The sequence below is a fragment of the Mesocricetus auratus genome, unplaced genomic scaffold (assembly GCF_017639785.1).
Source record: "Mesocricetus auratus isolate SY011 unplaced genomic scaffold, BCM_Maur_2.0 Super-Scaffold_4256, whole genome shotgun sequence".
In the NCBI taxonomy this organism is placed as follows: Eukaryota; Metazoa; Chordata; class Mammalia; order Rodentia; family Cricetidae; genus Mesocricetus; species Mesocricetus auratus.
Window position 1 is genome coordinate 15,209,379 of NW_024429182.1, and position 14,939 is coordinate 15,224,317.

Genomic DNA, 14,939 nt, shown 5'->3' on the forward strand with positions numbered 1-14,939 from the left:
TTTCTCTGTATTGTTTTGGAGGCTGTGCTGGAACTCACTCTGTAAACCAGGCTGTCCTTTAACTCACAGAGATCTGCCTGTCTCTGCCTCCCGAGTGCTGGGATTAAAGGTGTGCGCCACCAACACCTGGCCATAATAAATAATTTTTTCTGGGTTTGAATTGACTTTATTATTCTGTAAATGTGAATTTTACAAAGCACTTTACAATTAAGGATGACATCCTTTTGTTTGTCATGGACTTCCACCTCTGAAACAGCTCTGAGCACAGTCTCATACATAGCTCTTGGGTTTCCCTGGTCAGGGGGCCCACAATTGGTGTAGTTTCAGTTATTGATACAATGTTGTCAGCCATGACTACAAAATAACAGTATTGTCATGGGGGTCACAGCACAGAAAGAGAGAGGAGGTAGCTGGAGGGAAAAAATAAAGGCCTTCTCCTCAAAACAAAAGAAAACCAAAGCCAGGCGGTAGTGGCGCATGCCTTTAATCCCAGCACTCGGGAGGCAGAGGCAGGCAGATCTCTGTGAGTTCGAGGCTGGGCTGGACCAACAGCCTCCAAAACAATACAGGGAAACCCTGTCTCGTAAAAACCAAAAAATAGGAACCATAGTCTCCCACCCTTCTGAGGGCTTGCTCTGCCAGGTGCCATGCTAACCCTGTGCAGACATCTACCCACTCACTAAAGTTTATGCTAAAGCCCTGTGCAGACATCTATCCACTCACTAAAGTTTATGCTAAAACCCTGTGCAGACATCTACCCACTCACTAAAGTTTATGCTAAAGCCCTGTGCAGACATCTATCCACTCACTAAAGTTTATGCTCACAGATCTTTGATGTGAATATCATTATTATTTCCAATTATATGCAAAGAAACGGATTCAGTTCTATATAGGTTACAAAATGAGACTGTAGCCAGGCAGTGGTGGTGCATACCTTTAATCCTGGCACTTGAGAGGCAGAAGTAGGTGGAGCTCAGTGAGTTTGAAGCCAGCCTGGTCTACAGAGTAAGTTCCAGGGCAGGCAAAGATACACAGAGAAACCGTGTCTCGAAAATAAAAAAAATAAAAAAAATGAGAAGGTAATTTGATTGACTTTAATCTCTAAGTCAAGCTTCCTTTCCATACATGAGACACATGCAAAAAAGTGAAAGGATGTTTATTGAGGGAACTACGACGTGCAAAACACTGGGTTAGATACTAACGGGTAGGGTTTATGAATCTACCCCCACTGGGAGGATGAAAGAGGCCTCAGAGGACAAACAGACTCTGATAGACAGTGACAGGGAAGTGGGGACCCAAGAGCTGAGCGGGAGACAGCCGTAGAGAAAGCATGGGAGCAACAGGAGGGAGCAGCAGGGCCGGTCCACGAGACAGCCGTGGAGATGGGTGCCGAGAGCTAAGTGGACGTCGTCATCCTGGAGGACTGACCGCACAGACACGGGCCAGATAGAGTGGAGCATGTCTGTAAACACTTGGGAGGTGGAGGCAGGAAGGTTAGGAGTTCACGGTTATCCTTGGCTATGTGGGTATCCTGAGCTATAGGGGACCCTATCTCAGAGAGGAGGGGGAGGGGAGGGTAGATTCGGTTGGGAAGCCTCTGAAGTCTTTGAGCAGAAGAGTACCCCAGGCCGGTGTTATGAAAGGGTCTGGCCAAGGAGCCTTCAGGAGCATCTTCTAGGCAGCTGTCAGTGAGTACCCTATAGCTTTGGTACTGACGGATTAGCACAGCCGGGCACCAGAACTGAGTCCCTAGGGCATTTGCCAGAGCTCACAGCCTATGGAATTCAGTTCTCAGAGCCAGGTGGCCAATGTTCTCTCAGCTGGGATGCCGCCGTCCACAGCTCTCTTCTGTGAAATGTTTTTACATTTATTGCGCATGCGTGTGTGCGTGTGCGTGCGTGCGTGCGTGCGTGTGTGTGTGTGTGCATTCCACCCTATGGGTTTCAGGGACACCAGGTTTTGTGGTAAGTACCTTGAGCCATTTCATTGGTCCCCTTCTGTAAGTTTTCCCCCAATCCCAACATAGACAAATTGAGATTCAGGATGTAGCTTGGGATCTCAGAATACTTCCTACCCTTTCAGTGGGGCGCTAAGCTTGGAGCTGAAAATGGGATCCCACAGCTAGAGAAGTGGACAAGAACTGGACGGGAGAGGCTCAGGGTATGGCAGGGATGGGTATTGGCTGTGGGTTCTTTTATTGCTGTCCAGATGTGTTCTTGGTGGGCTAGAGGGTGAAAGTCAGGGAAAAGCCAAAATTGGCGCCTGACAGGGGCATGTGTCTGTAGTTGGAGGCGTTTTCTCCCCTGAGGGGGATCTTCAAGACAGCCATTCAGGAGTATTAGCTCTAGAAAATCGGCCACTTGAATGAAGGTCTTGAGTGTTTAGGATAGCTGAGTGGAGGAGGAAGGCTTCCCTGAAATGCACTTCCAATTTCTGGATTGTTAAATGACAGCTGGGCGCTAGCCTCACACGTCCCTGGAGAGGGAAAGCCAACCAGCAGACTCAGGACTCACCCTCCCCACAGCCCTGCTGAACCCTGGGAAAGCAGCAGCACTTACCCACAGAGCCTCTTCTCTGGTATCCACGGGGCTGGATCTGCAACAGCCAACTGTGTGGCGCTCCTTAAATAGGCCCTCGCCCTGCCCAGATCCCCACCCACCCATGCATGCTCTTCTGAGAAAGGAGGGCTGTGTGGGAGGACCAGGCTGTTTGCTGCCCAGAGCCCTTTCTGACCTCAAGCCAGAGCGGGGACAACCCTGCTCCAACCCATTCTTCCCAGTGTCCTCTTCCTTATTTCAGTGCCCGAGGGCTCCTCCCACTCCAGGAGACCAGCCCTTTGGTTCTTTTGCTGTTCTTGATGCCAGGAACCCTGGCCCTGATGCTGAACTCAAACCTAATTCCCACTTCTGAGGCATAGGCTGGGCAATTTCGAGCATAGCATACAGCATAGTCTCCTAGTCTTTTCTGTCAACTGAGGAGACCCTGCAGCCCATATACAACACCCAAGGGAACAGAAAGGAGCGACAGTTGGCCTCCCCACCCCTGTGCCAGGGGCTTCAAGCAGCACGCAGGGGAGTTGGCTCCCATCTTGCGGGAGGGAAAAGTAAGAACTTAGGGGACACCGAGCGTTGGTGGCGCACGCCTTTAATCCCAGCACTTGAGAGGCAGAGGCAGGCGGATCTCTGTGAGTTCGAGGCCAGCCTGGTCTACAAGAGCTAGTTCCAGGACAGCCTCCAAAGCCACAGAGAAACCCTGTCTCGAAAAACAAAAACAAAAACAAAAAAAAGAACTTAGGGGACATAAAACCAGGAACAACGGGCAAGGTCGGGTTAGCTGTGGAATCTCTAGCAAATCTAGCAAATCTCTAGCAGCAGTTCTCAACCTGTGGGTCATGACCCCTTTGAGGGTCAAATGACCCTCCTTTCAAATGACAGGGGTCACCTAAGAGCATTGGAAAACACAGATATTTACATTGCAATTCATAACAGTTTCAAAATCACAGTTATGAAATAGCAGAGAAAATAACTTTATGGCTGGGGGTCACCACAGCATGAGGAACTGTATTAAAGGGTCACAGCATAGGAAGGCTGAGAGCCGCTGTTGTAGAGATTCATGGAAACACCACCTGACTTTCTGTCTGTGGTAGTCACTTCTCTCCTCCCCAGCCTTCCGTCCTGGGGCCCCAGAACCTGACGCAGTCTCCCCAGAGTCTGAGTTAGGAATAGAGGGGCTCCCCCTAGAAACCTTCGGCGTCACTCTCCCTGAGAATTCAGGATGGTCTTTCCGGTGTCTGGTTACACCCAATAGCCAATCAAGCACGGGAGTCGGGAGGAGCAGGCACCACCTCGGGGGCTGCAGGGGTCTTGGGTCAGGACTCTAGGCAGGCCTGCTGTGGAGACCTCTAAATTCCGGGAATGGGGGCGGGGAGGGATGAAGTCATCAGTGTTGTGCAATGGGTGAAGGGGAGGTGGAAAGGGCCCCCAAAAGGGAGGGCTGGCAGGGCCTGGGGCTAGTGGGGGAGACCACCGGTCCCTTTCTGGAGGCCTGCTTGGCTAGCGTTCAAAGTGACTGTCACCCCTCCTCTTATTAACCCTGGTGGCGCCAGCCTGGCAGCAGTAGTGCTTTTATAGGAGAAGCCAAGCTGGTTTCTCTCTCTTTCCTTCCCCCTTCCCAGCAGCCACCCACCCGAGGGGCAGGGAGCCCGCGGTGAGGGACACAGGGGAAGGAAGGAGGGGAGGGCAGAAATCTCTCAGATCTTGGCACTGCTCCAGTCTCTAGGGGATAGGTTGGGGCTTTCTCTCTGGGACGGAGTTTCTAGAGGCTAGCGACAGCTCCTGGGTCCCTGGCACCCTCCTGGGGCTGAAGGGGGGGCCCCTCCTTGCGGATTGGGATGGGAAGGCGACCACTGAAGGGAATTCTTGGCACCCATTTTGAGTTCAAACGAAGGCATGCTTGAGGGCTTCCCTCGGCAGTAGGGAAGCTGAGGTAGCCCGAACAGAAAGGGGAAGCTGAGGCCTTACTTACTAGGTCCTGGTGTGTAGCTGTCCTGTCTCTTCTAGATTATTAGCCCTGCCAATGCAGGCAAGAGGGTTCTGGGTGTGGAGGAGGTCTGCAAGCCATCTTGGATCTGGGTTCGGGTCTATCCTCACTCCACGCATTTAATGTTCATCACTTTCCGAAGACCCTGTAATCCACCTTACTCTTGGGAAGACATCAATAAGGGACAAAGGGGAGAGACACATAAGGTCCTGGGATCCAGGCCCTAGAGCTGGCTGAGAGACAGGGCTTGAAGCCAGACGGAACATGAAGGGGGAGATATGGAATTTGCAATGGAAGACACCACATCCCCAGTGGGGGAGCCGCAGAGATTGAAGGAGGGCAGGAGAGGCTAGGAAGAGGAAAGGGAGATCTATAGAATTCCCAGGGGAGGGTCCTTGGGGGCCAGGAAATAAGGCAGACAGGGAAATTCTGCATTCTTTCAGAAATAAATACCGAGGGGTTCGGGACCTCTAGCGGACAAAAGAGAACAAGTCAGTCGCGCCTCTCTACCCAAAACAAAAATGGCCGCCGGGGAAGCGGGTCCAAAACGCTGAGACATTTGAGAATGGGGAAATAAAGCCCCGCCCTGGTATGGGCAAATTGCCGTTTCAAAAATGGCCACCGCGGCGTCCTCCAAAGAGAACAGCTCTGGGCCCCGCCTTTCATCTCGTTGGTGGGGCTAGGGGATAAGAACCGCATCGCGTGGGACAAGTCGGCGGCGGCGCCTGACGGAGCAGGTGATTTCCCCTCCAGCCCCGGGTCTAGGGCTAAGAGAGTCGCGGAGAGCATTGACACAGGGCACCCCTCCTAGCGTTCCCTTATGGAACCCCCGGGAGGGGGGGTCGGCCGGACCCCTTTCTCTAATTGTCTCGTGTGGCCTGTACCGAGGAACATCTAGCTTGTTGAGGCCTATCTCGTCATGTGACTCACCTCCCCCCCCCCCCCCCCAGGCGGCTACTGCATCCCTGTGTCCTCAGGCCCCCTATTCTGGACGCTTATGTTGCTCTGCTAACGGCTATAAAAAGCTCTTGCCTCAAGGGTCGGCCATCTGAGATCCCTCTTGCTGCGTGCTTACCTGCGCACCTGCCTGACCTTAGATGGTGAGATCCCTTGTTCCCACAGTGCCCTTGGCGCCGGGCCTGCAGTATGCTGCATCATGACTTTAGGAGGGCCTGGAGAAGTAGAGAGGACCCTTGGGCTAGACCCCCTGCTGCTCCTCAGCTCCCCAGGGCTCCTTTCCTGAGACGTGGCTTCCCAGGGATTCTGCGTGCACATGGCCTGCTTCGATGCCCACTCAGTGCCTGTTCTCTCCAGGGGAGTAGCAAACACTCCCTACCTCATCCGACTTCCCCAGAGTATCCGGCTAGCCCTGCAGCCTCTGATAGTGTCTGGAGGTGCAGGCCTTTGGGAGTCTCTCAAGCCGTTCAGGGCGGCGAGGCGCTAGCTGTACAGGGCAAGTGAGCCCTGCAGAACGGTGTTTGCAGAGGAAAAGGAAGATGTCTTGAGCAGGGGAGGGGCAAGCAGAGATTCTGGTGTAGGTAAGACTGTGGCGAGGCAGGAGAGGCCTCTAGAACAGGCCACACCATCGGCATCATGAGAGGGGACGTTTCGAGGCCGCCTGTGTGTGACTCTGCTGTTAATCTACCCTGTGACCTTGGGAAAGTTTCTCACATCTAGTGCTTTCATTTACTTTCAGGTGATGGGCACCATAGTATTATCCACATTTCAGCTGTTATGAGGGTTAGGAAATTAATGCTTTATATTGCAGTCAGTAGACACTGTTTTTAACCATCATTAGAAGGGTGTTTTCATGTTTTTAGATTTATTTAATTTCATATATTACAATTTTGCTTGCATGTATGCCTATGTACCATGTGCATGCCTGGTACCCTTGGAGGTGGAAAGGGTGTTGTATCCCTAGAGGCTGGAGTTGTGGACAGTTGTGAGCTATGTGAGTGCTGGGAATCAAACCACCGGTGCTCTTAACTGCTGATCCATCTCCAGCTCCCATCAGAGGTGTTTTAGCAGGACTCATGGCAAATGATTGTCACATTTCATAGGTACCACCAGACAGCGATCTCTGATCTAGTTGGGTTCCGTGGGCTGTATCTGGAATTTGAAGCGTCTTATGGAAATCATAGGATGACACTCAGGTTGACTTAGGGAGCCAGTTTAGTAGCTCAGGTCAGGTCGTCCCCAGCTCAGGAACTATGGGAGAGAATATTAGGAGGTGCTCCCAAGCAGGAAGGACGTGTCAGGGAAAGCTGGGCGTAGAGAGAAGGGTGGGAAGAGAGGTGGCAAGCTCTGACGTCTGGACCATGTCTGTTCAGTCCAAAGACAGGAGGAGAGATGATGGTCCCCTTGGCAGAACAGCTAGCCACAGAACCTCAAAGGAGGAAGGGAAGGCTTTCCCTTTGAAGACAGCGAGGAATTTCCCAGAAACAACTTTGTAGCCCCTATGCCTTGGTTAGAAGCCCAGAGGCATCACATATATCCCCCAAGAAAACTCCCTGGAACCTGGGCTTTCATAGAGCAGCCAAGTGTCTGTCTTTCTCCCTACAATGGTTCCCAGGCCACTATCAACAGTCAAGTTGGCTGGCCAAAAAACAAAGAACACACCTTTAATCCCAGCACTTGGGAGGCAGAGGCAGGAGGATCTCTGTGAGTTTAAGACCATTCTGGTCTGCATAGAGTGTTCCAGGACACAGGACTATAGAGACACTGTAAAACAAAGAATGTAAAGAAGTGATCAGAGCAGACAGCCTGATGTCAGCCTCTGGCTCCATACACACACTGAAGTAGCAAGATATCCACGCACCCACACCACACACAAAAAGTAGGTGTGTTAAAGAATAATCAGGATTTAGTAACTACTTGGCTGATGCAAAGCAAGGGGTATATGGGGGGGTCATGGTTAATTCCTAGACTGGTAGCTGGAATAGCTGTGTCTGGATATTCATTTAGGGAGGATGGTCCTGGAGGATGAAATACTTGAAAGGGCATCGCTCTGGGCCATGTGAGGTGAGAGATGGCTGCAAGAGTTCCTATGGTGCCGGGCGGTGGTGGTGCACGCCTTTAATCCCAGCGTTCCTATGGCGTGTCAGTGAGGTAGAGGGACCAGTTGGCTGTTCAGAGGCTGAACCAGAGAACTGAGCATTTGAGAACTGGGGGACATCCAGTTGTGGGGCACAAGGATGGGCCAGATGAGTCACTGCAGAGAGAAAGTGACAGGCAAGGAGAGCAGTGGCCTGGAGTCAGAGGGCAGTAGAGAAGGAAATGGTGGTGCGGCCAGGGAAGAAATACCTGCATGCACAGGGCACCAGGGGAGGGCACCGGCGGCTGTGAACTCGGGACACAAAGGCGGTGACGCAAAACTATACATAAAGTATTCTAAACGGAACTGGGGAGTTATGTGGTCCAACCTCAGTAGACCAAAACCTAAAAAGCAACTGGTAACCTTAGCCTGAAAAATTAAGCTTAACCTTAGCTGGAGAAGACTTAGCTATTAGAGACATTGGACAGGCTATACTGGAGGGAGATGTTAACAGGAGGGAAAATATGTCTTATTCAGTAGGACTTGGTTTGACTGATTCCAGGGAAGGTTGAGAGAGGGCGAAATCAAGTTTCAGATTTAGTAGCTCAAGGAGTGGTATGTGTTTGCAGGGGGATGTGAGCGGGGTTGCTGGGTTCTGAGATCTCTCTGGAGCCTTCCAAATGAGAGGGTTGACTGACATTTGGTTCTCCGAGTCTTGAGCCATTCTTACCATCTGTGCCTTCCTGACTCCAGACAGTTTGAGGGAGTCAAAAGCATGAAGATGGGGGCTGAAGATCTGGCTTGACAGTAAAGAGCACTTGCTGCCTTTGCAAAGGACACATGTTCAGTTCCCAGCACCCAGATGGTGGCTTATAACCTTTGAAACTCCAGTTTTAGTGGATCTGGCGCCCCCTTCTGACCTCCATGAGAACCAGACATGCACCTTTGTGCTCATACATACATACATGCAGGCAGACACTCATGCACAGAAATAAAAATAATCTTTTTAAAAGGCATGTAGATGAATTAAGCCAGAAAGTATTTGCCTAGCACTTACTGAATGCAGACATTTTCCTAGGCACTGGGACCCACCAAAGAGTAAGACAGCCAGCAGGTTCCAGGCACAGCAAGGGCAGTGGGGTGGAGCTAGAGAGGAGGGAGGGACAGAGAGAAGTGGACAAGGGCCAGACTGTGGTGCTCTGTAGGCTGAAGGATGACAAAGGTCTCCTGTGGTCCAGACTGCTGGAAAGGCAGAGATTGGACCGGAGGACAGAAGCCATGTAGGACTTCCCCTCTGTATAGACTGCCGAACCAGAAAAAAAAAGTTCTTTTGTATAAAGGGTGGGTGGCCTATCATGGGTGGGGGAAGGGCTGTACTTGGTCCTGAGACCTCCTTCCTTATGTGGCTAGACAATTGGGCCCCTTGTGATTGGAGCTGGGGGCCAAATAGCCCCTCAGTGATGAGATTCCTCAGCCAGGAAGCATGTGACCCTTCTTGCCACGGGGGATGGGGGAAGGGGCACAAGTCCCTTTGGAAGCCTTTTAGAGATAGTGCTGTACCCTGTCTGGGACTGGAGGAGGTAGGAGTGGGTGACCAAGGGAGTGACCCTGCTTGCCAGGAGCTGGGAGGGCAGCATCAACAGCTGATTCAACCTCAGAAGGGAGAGAGAGGAGGGGTTGCTTTCCCTTGGCCCAGTGAGGGGAAGCAGGCCAGAGACCTGACAATCCTGTCTCGTGTACCTTTAGAAGAGCCAGCATGGAGCTGGAGAGGATCGTCAGCTCAGCCCTCCTTGGCTTTGTCCAGACACACCTCCCAGAGGCGGACCTCAGGTAAGGCTGTTCCTTCTGAAGGGGCAGGCCAAGTTCAGAGGGGGTGTTGCCGACTACAACTCCGGGCACTGGCCCGCGAAAAGGTGGTTACAAAGTATTTAATCCTTTTCCAGGTGAGAGTAGAATCGTCATCTGCTAGAATAGTAAACACTCCCTGGGTGGTAGCAGCGCTCTCCTTTAATCCCAGCATTAGGGAGGCAAAGGCAGGTGGATCTCTGAGTTCAAGACCAGCCTGGTCTACAGAGTGAGTTCCAGGACAGTCATGGATACACAAAGACACACTGTCTTGAAAAACAAAAAGAATAGCAAGTACTCTTAGCTACTAAGCCATCTCTCTAACCCCAACTTTTGCTTCCAAGATTGTGTGTGTGTGTGTGTGTGTGTGTGTGTGTGTGTGTGTGTGTGTGTGCATGAACATGCAGCTGCCCATGAGGCCAAAAGAGGCTGTCACATACCAGGGAGCTGGAAGTACAGGCATCTGTGAGCTATTTCATGTGAGTTCTGGGAATTGAACTTGGGTCCTGTAAAGAGCAGCAAGTGCTCTAACTACTGAGCCATTTCTCCCTCCTGGGGAGAGCTGGTTTTTATTTGTATAGATGGCCTTCTCTTTCATACTGTGTCTATCACCTGTACTGGACTGATTGAAAACCAAAGCCAAGGAGATGGGAGAGATACTCTGGTCTCAAGGACCAAGCTGACCCGGGCACCATGAAATGGAGGACTGGATGGAGTCTGGCGGGGATGCTGGAAATCAGGGTCCTAGTGAATGCACTTGTTCCTTCCTACAGCGGCTTGGATGAGGTCATCTTCTCCTATGTACTTGGGGTCCTAGAGGACCTGGGCCCCTCAGGCCCTTCAGAGGAGAACTTTGATATGGATGCCTTCACAGAGATGATGGAGGCTTACGTGCCTGGCTTTGGCCACATCCCCAGGTAGGGCCTGGCTGGGGCGAAAAGGCAGTGGGGGTTAGCTGGCTGGCTGGGGTTGGGGTAGAGTGGTCCCCTCACTACCTCCCTTGCCTTTCAGGGGCATGATAGGGGACATGATGCAGAAGCTGTCAGTGCAGCTGAGTGACGCTAGGAACAAAGGTGAGTTTGGGGGTCTGGCATTTGGAGGATTCGCACCCACCCCAAGCCCTGGCAAATCCGATGCCCTCTCTGCCTCTTGAAGAAAACCTGCACCCACAGAGTTCCTGTGTCCAAGGTCAGGTGCCCATTTTTCCAGAGACCCTGAGGCAATCTCAAAAGCTCAAAGAAGAGACCAGGTCTCCGGCTGCCTCTGGGAACACCCAGGATGAGGTACTGGGAGAAGGGTACCCATGAAGGACCTTGGGACAGGAAAGGAAGGCGTGTAGCCCATGGTGAACCTCTGTGCCCACAGGCAGCTGGTGCTGAGGAACAGCTTCTGCAGGGAGTCGATGTGCTCTTGGAGGTATTCCCCACCTGCTCTGTGGAGCAGGCCCAGGGGGCGTTGGCCAAAGCTCGGGGGGACTTGGAAGAAGCAGTGCAGATGCTGGTGGAAAGCAAGGAAGAGGGGCCTGCAGGCTGGGATGACCCGCATCAGGTACCCGCCCTCTTCAGCCCTGCCCAGGAACCTCGCCCTCTTCAGCCCCGCCCAGGAACCTCGGCTCCCTTATACCTTCTTGTTAAGACCCACCCCCTGTCCTCATCTGTTCCCATGTCTGCAGGACTTGCCCAGGCGCCTCAGAGGCCCCCAAAAGGATGAACTGAAGTCCTTCATCCTTCAGAAGTAAGTCTGGGCTGGGCTGGACCCTGCGGGGCTTCCCCGGTGGCAGGCGCCCCATGCAGCCACTCTTGGCAGGTACATGATGGTGGACAGTGCGGAGGACCAGAAGGTTCACCGACCCATGGCTCCCAAGGAGGTAAGAGGGTTGCGAGCATTGAGGGTGTGGAGTGAGGGGTACTGACTCCGATTTCAGTCATTCATTTCCTAATTGCCTGACAGGCCCCTAAGAAGCTGATCCGATACATCGATAACCAAGTTGTGAGCACCAAAGGGGAGCGATTCAAAGACATCCGGAACCCCGAGGCTGAGGAGATGAAGGCCACATACATCAACCTCAAGCCAGCCAGAAAGTACCGCTTCCACTGAGGCCCCGGGCTGGACTCTGCTGAGCCTTCCAGATCCTAGAGGGGTGCACAAACCACCCCTGTCCACCCCTCTGTCCGTCTATGTCCTTGCTCTAGTTAATCTATTTTTGGAGCTGCCTTCGTGAACACAGTAAAGGCGGTCCAGGGAAGGCGAATGTTCATTCTGGTCGTTTCTGCCACTGGGGCAAGAAGAGTTCCAGTGTCTGTCTGTCCTTCCGATCCCAGCTTCATGTCCCCTATGCGCCAGGCAAGAAGGGGTAAAAAGCTCTTTATTTGAAATTCCAGGGTGGGGCAGGACACGCCCCAGGCCTTTCAACCACACGAGCCCCCACAGTTCGATTTCCCCACAGCTCAGTGTCGGGCCCGGCTACACAGTCCAGCTGTGCTCCCACCCACCGGAAATGCAGTCAGACCTGCAGGTTGACGAAGGGTACGAAGCCTGCCATGTCCTGGAGTAGCACCAGGGCCTGGTGCAGAGGTGGCTCCACGTCGATGTCCACACCACGCTTCCGCAAGCGGCTCAGGCTGGGTTCGGCCACATGGTGGCAGTGCCTCACCCTCAGCGAGCGCAGCGCCGGGCAGTACTCCGCCAGTGTCCTGGGGGAGGAGCAGGGTGAAGCTAAGTGCAGGAGGCTTTCTCCTGTCTGCAGGGCCAGCCCACTAAAGCTGCAGCCGGCTCCAGCAAATTCTAGGTTTCCCTCTAGCTCAGGATCTGAGTTTTTCCTACAGTACCCGGGGGGGCCGGAATGGAATTACAGACCCCAGGTCCCCAGCTCATTGGGGGCTTCTGGCTCTGGGTGTCCCCAGCGTTTCGGGATACCCTTTGTTGCAGATCAACTTTATGTCACATTTTTGTGTGTCAATTTTGACTCCGAAGTTGTTTTTTGCTTTTAAATCATAGGCTTTCTAGCCTAAAAAATCCCAGAGGTCTTTCTGATGGGTCTTTGACAACCTGCCCCCCCCCATCCCTAGAGGGATTCCTTCACCTCCCACCATACCGACCCCATGCCCAGGCACCTGACACCATCGCTTCCGACCCGGAGGCAGCCTGTGAGGTCGAGGTGTTCGAGTTGCGGGCAGTTTCGAGCCAACTCTTGGACCGCGGTGTCCCCCACATTGGCGTTGACAGCCAACGAGAGGCTGCGGAGGCCTGCGCCTCGTCTCTGCGCCAGGTACACGATGGCCTCGTCCTTGAGTTGGCGACAGGCGGTTAGGTCTAGCTCCTCCAGAGCCGGGCAGCGGTCGGCGAGGCCGCGTAGTGCCAGCCCGTCCACCCAGTCACAGTGAGCGAGCGAGAGGCGCTGCAGACGCGGGCAGCCCTCCGTCAGCGCCCCCAGCGCTCGGCGACTCAGCTGGCCGCAGCCGGCCAGCGCTACGCTCCGTAGCTGCGGATTCCGTGCCAGTACTGGTACCAGGTCCTCGTCCGACAGCCATTCGTGACACGGAGCCAGCGCCAGCTCCTGCAGTCCCTCGGCATCCCGCAGTAGCCGGGCTAACGCGGCCCGGGGAATCTGTGGCCCCACCTGCGGGCAGGAGGTACCGAGACCGTCTGTCCCTGGGGCGGGACGCTGCCTGGCAGCCGCCTCCCCTCGGGGCTTGCCGCCTGCCCTCCCAGGAGAGACACCATGCTCCCTCCGGGCCGCTGCCCAGTGCTCGCCCTCCGGAGTCCTCCACGTCGCACCCGGGGTCAGAAAGGGTCTCCCGCGCAGGCGGGGCTGGACTGGAGGCGGGGCGAGGGTGGGGCCCCCGCGGGGGCGGGGGCGGGGCGCGGTTCCAGTCCCCGGCTCACCGGCTCACCTGTGCGGCGTCGAAGCGGCGCAGCCCCGCCAGGTGCAGCTGCACGAGCGCCCGGAAGGCGCGGCTGACGCGCTGCAGCCGGAGCAGCTGGCGCAGCGGGACCCAGGTCAGGACGTGCGGGAGCAGCACGTCTTCCCAGGGCAGGTCCAGGAGCCTGGGAGTAAAGCGGCGTTGACGTCCCCGGGACGCTGTTACGTGCGTGTCCGTCTGTCGTACCCCGGAGTCCCGGCTGGCAAGAGGGGTCCAGGTCCGGCCAGGACTCAGCTGCCCTCCCGCCGCGCTTTTCCCTCCCTCGGCCCCTGCAGTGCTCGGTACCTGACAGCTCCCGGTTCTTGCTCCCCTCCGGACTGCTCCATTGGTGGCTCCATCGCTGGCTACTGCGCGTGCGCAGTAAGCTCCTCTAGCCTCGGCCTTGAAGCGGCTGCGGCGAGCCCGCCTCCTTGGTCTGAAGAGACAGACCGATTTAATCGAGTGCGGGCTCACTGAGAAGCCTTATCGGAAAGCTTTCCGGATGGCCCCCGAGACTGAGGCAGAACAGAGCAGTGATGTACCATTAGATGTCTTCCCCGCTACAGGGCTTGAAGCCCGAGACTGAGCTTTCGGTCTTCGATGCGGGCCAGTAGCCGCCTCTGAGTGGTGATGGGAGGAGCAGACCAGGCCAAAGGCAGAAGGGGCGGAGCCAGGACTCCTAGGTTACCGAGTGCCTCCCCCTGCCCTCTGGTCGCGTTCAAGCGACTTTGAAAAAAGAAAAAGGGGGGAGAGACTGCCCAGGCTCTAAGTAACTGGCATGTAGTAGGTGCTCAGTAAGTAACTGCCCAAAGAATGGATTAAATGGCGACGCTAAGGCTTTTCTTATCAAGCCAACTTGTTCACACCTGCTCTTCCTTGTGAATTGTGAAGTGCACGCTCATGACATCCATCTCTTTCCGCTTCAGGACAGCGCGGGCCAGCTTTTTGCCTAAGGAGGAAGAGCTATATAGGATTAGCCGGGGCTCTTTGCCGCGGTCCAGCGCAGCCTACTAGCCCTACTGCTTCTTGGGTAGCCCTGGGCTAATTGTAGGGAGAGTGACGCCCCAAAGCTCGCAGCTCAGTCATTAGGCTTCCCTTTCACTGTGCCCCGAGATACTAATCCCAAGCCCCACTCTGGAGAACCCCTGGCGTAATAATTTCCTCCAGTATTCACGGTTGGTGTGGGAGCATGTGACCGACCGTAGGTAGGGCCGCTGCATGCTACATGGTTGCGTGCCCCGTGCAAACATTTCCGTCACTTCTTCATAAAGAAAGCTTCTTCTCATCCGTTATCACACCAGGGCTTTGGGCACCTTTGCAAAGGTAGGCAGGTCTGTCCATTTTAAAGATGGGCACACGGAGGCTCTAGGGAGGAAGCTCCTTAACCAGCAAGGATAAAGGTCCCAGATATCCTGGTTTTCCCAGAATCCCTTCCACACTACCTCATTACTCAATGTAGCATGAAGGGAGAAGCCAGCCAGCACCGGGAAGAGCAGAAGAGAGTGAAGATGGGTGAGGGGGTTGCTTCCTCTCCTTCTCAGCCTGCTTGGGGAAGGGGTAGCCTGGAAGGATCTCTGCAAAGATACGTGTGGGCGCGCACCACCTCCGGCCGCGCGCCT

The 14,939-nt window shown here is 54.3% G+C and overlaps 2 protein-coding genes and 1 long non-coding RNA gene across 8 annotated transcripts; 1 reads left to right on the plus strand and 2 right to left on the minus strand.

Moving 5' to 3' along the window:
- Positions 1 to 1,080: 1,080 nt before the first annotated feature.
- LOC121139690 lies at positions 1,081 to 2,616 on the minus strand. Its single transcript, XR_005876596.1, has 2 exons — positions 2,559 to 2,616; positions 1,081 to 1,471 (listed from the first exon to the last, which is right to left on the minus strand). It is a non-coding gene; the product is annotated as an uncharacterized LOC121139690 (long non-coding RNA).
- Positions 2,617 to 5,129: 2,513 nt separating this feature from the next.
- Cuedc2 (CUE domain containing 2) lies at positions 5,130 to 11,663 on the plus strand. 3 transcript variants are annotated; one of them, XM_013113105.3, is made up of 9 exons: positions 5,130 to 5,276; positions 9,320 to 9,403; positions 10,192 to 10,335; positions 10,430 to 10,491; positions 10,574 to 10,701; positions 10,784 to 10,966; positions 11,091 to 11,152; positions 11,225 to 11,285; positions 11,369 to 11,663. In XM_013113105.3, exons 2-9 carry the CDS (start codon positions 9,330 to 9,332, stop codon positions 11,513 to 11,515), a joined length of 861 nt encoding a protein of 286 aa, XP_012968559.1. In that variant the 5' UTR covers positions 5,130 to 5,276; positions 9,320 to 9,329; the 3' UTR covers positions 11,516 to 11,663. The 3 variants fall into 3 exon arrangements, with proteins under 3 accessions (XP_012968559.1, XP_012968569.1, XP_012968562.1); XM_013113115.3 differs by having other exon boundaries at positions 5,131 to 5,276; positions 10,628 to 10,701; XM_013113108.3 differs by lacking the exon at positions 5,130 to 5,276 and adding an exon at positions 5,515 to 5,639.
- Positions 11,664 to 11,766: 103 nt separating this feature from the next.
- Positions 11,767 to 14,890, minus strand: Fbxl15 (F-box and leucine rich repeat protein 15). Of its 4 annotated transcripts, none has more exons than XM_021232108.2 (6): positions 14,763 to 14,890; positions 14,187 to 14,269; positions 13,627 to 13,756; positions 13,312 to 13,540; positions 12,532 to 13,037; positions 11,767 to 12,111 (listed from the first exon to the last, which is right to left on the minus strand). In XM_021232108.2, the coding sequence occupies exons 3-6, from the start codon at positions 13,677 to 13,679 to the stop codon at positions 11,922 to 11,924; spliced, it is 978 nt and encodes a 325-aa protein (XP_021087767.1). In that variant the 5' UTR covers positions 13,680 to 13,756; positions 14,187 to 14,269; positions 14,763 to 14,890; the 3' UTR covers positions 11,767 to 11,921. The 4 variants fall into 4 exon arrangements, with proteins under 4 accessions (XP_021087767.1, XP_040599565.1, XP_021087788.1 ...); XM_040743631.1 differs by lacking the exon at positions 14,763 to 14,890 and adding an exon at positions 14,521 to 14,662; XM_021232129.2 differs by lacking the exons at positions 14,187 to 14,269; positions 14,763 to 14,890 and adding an exon at positions 13,863 to 14,104.
- Between the last annotated feature and the right edge of the window lie 49 nt (positions 14,891 to 14,939).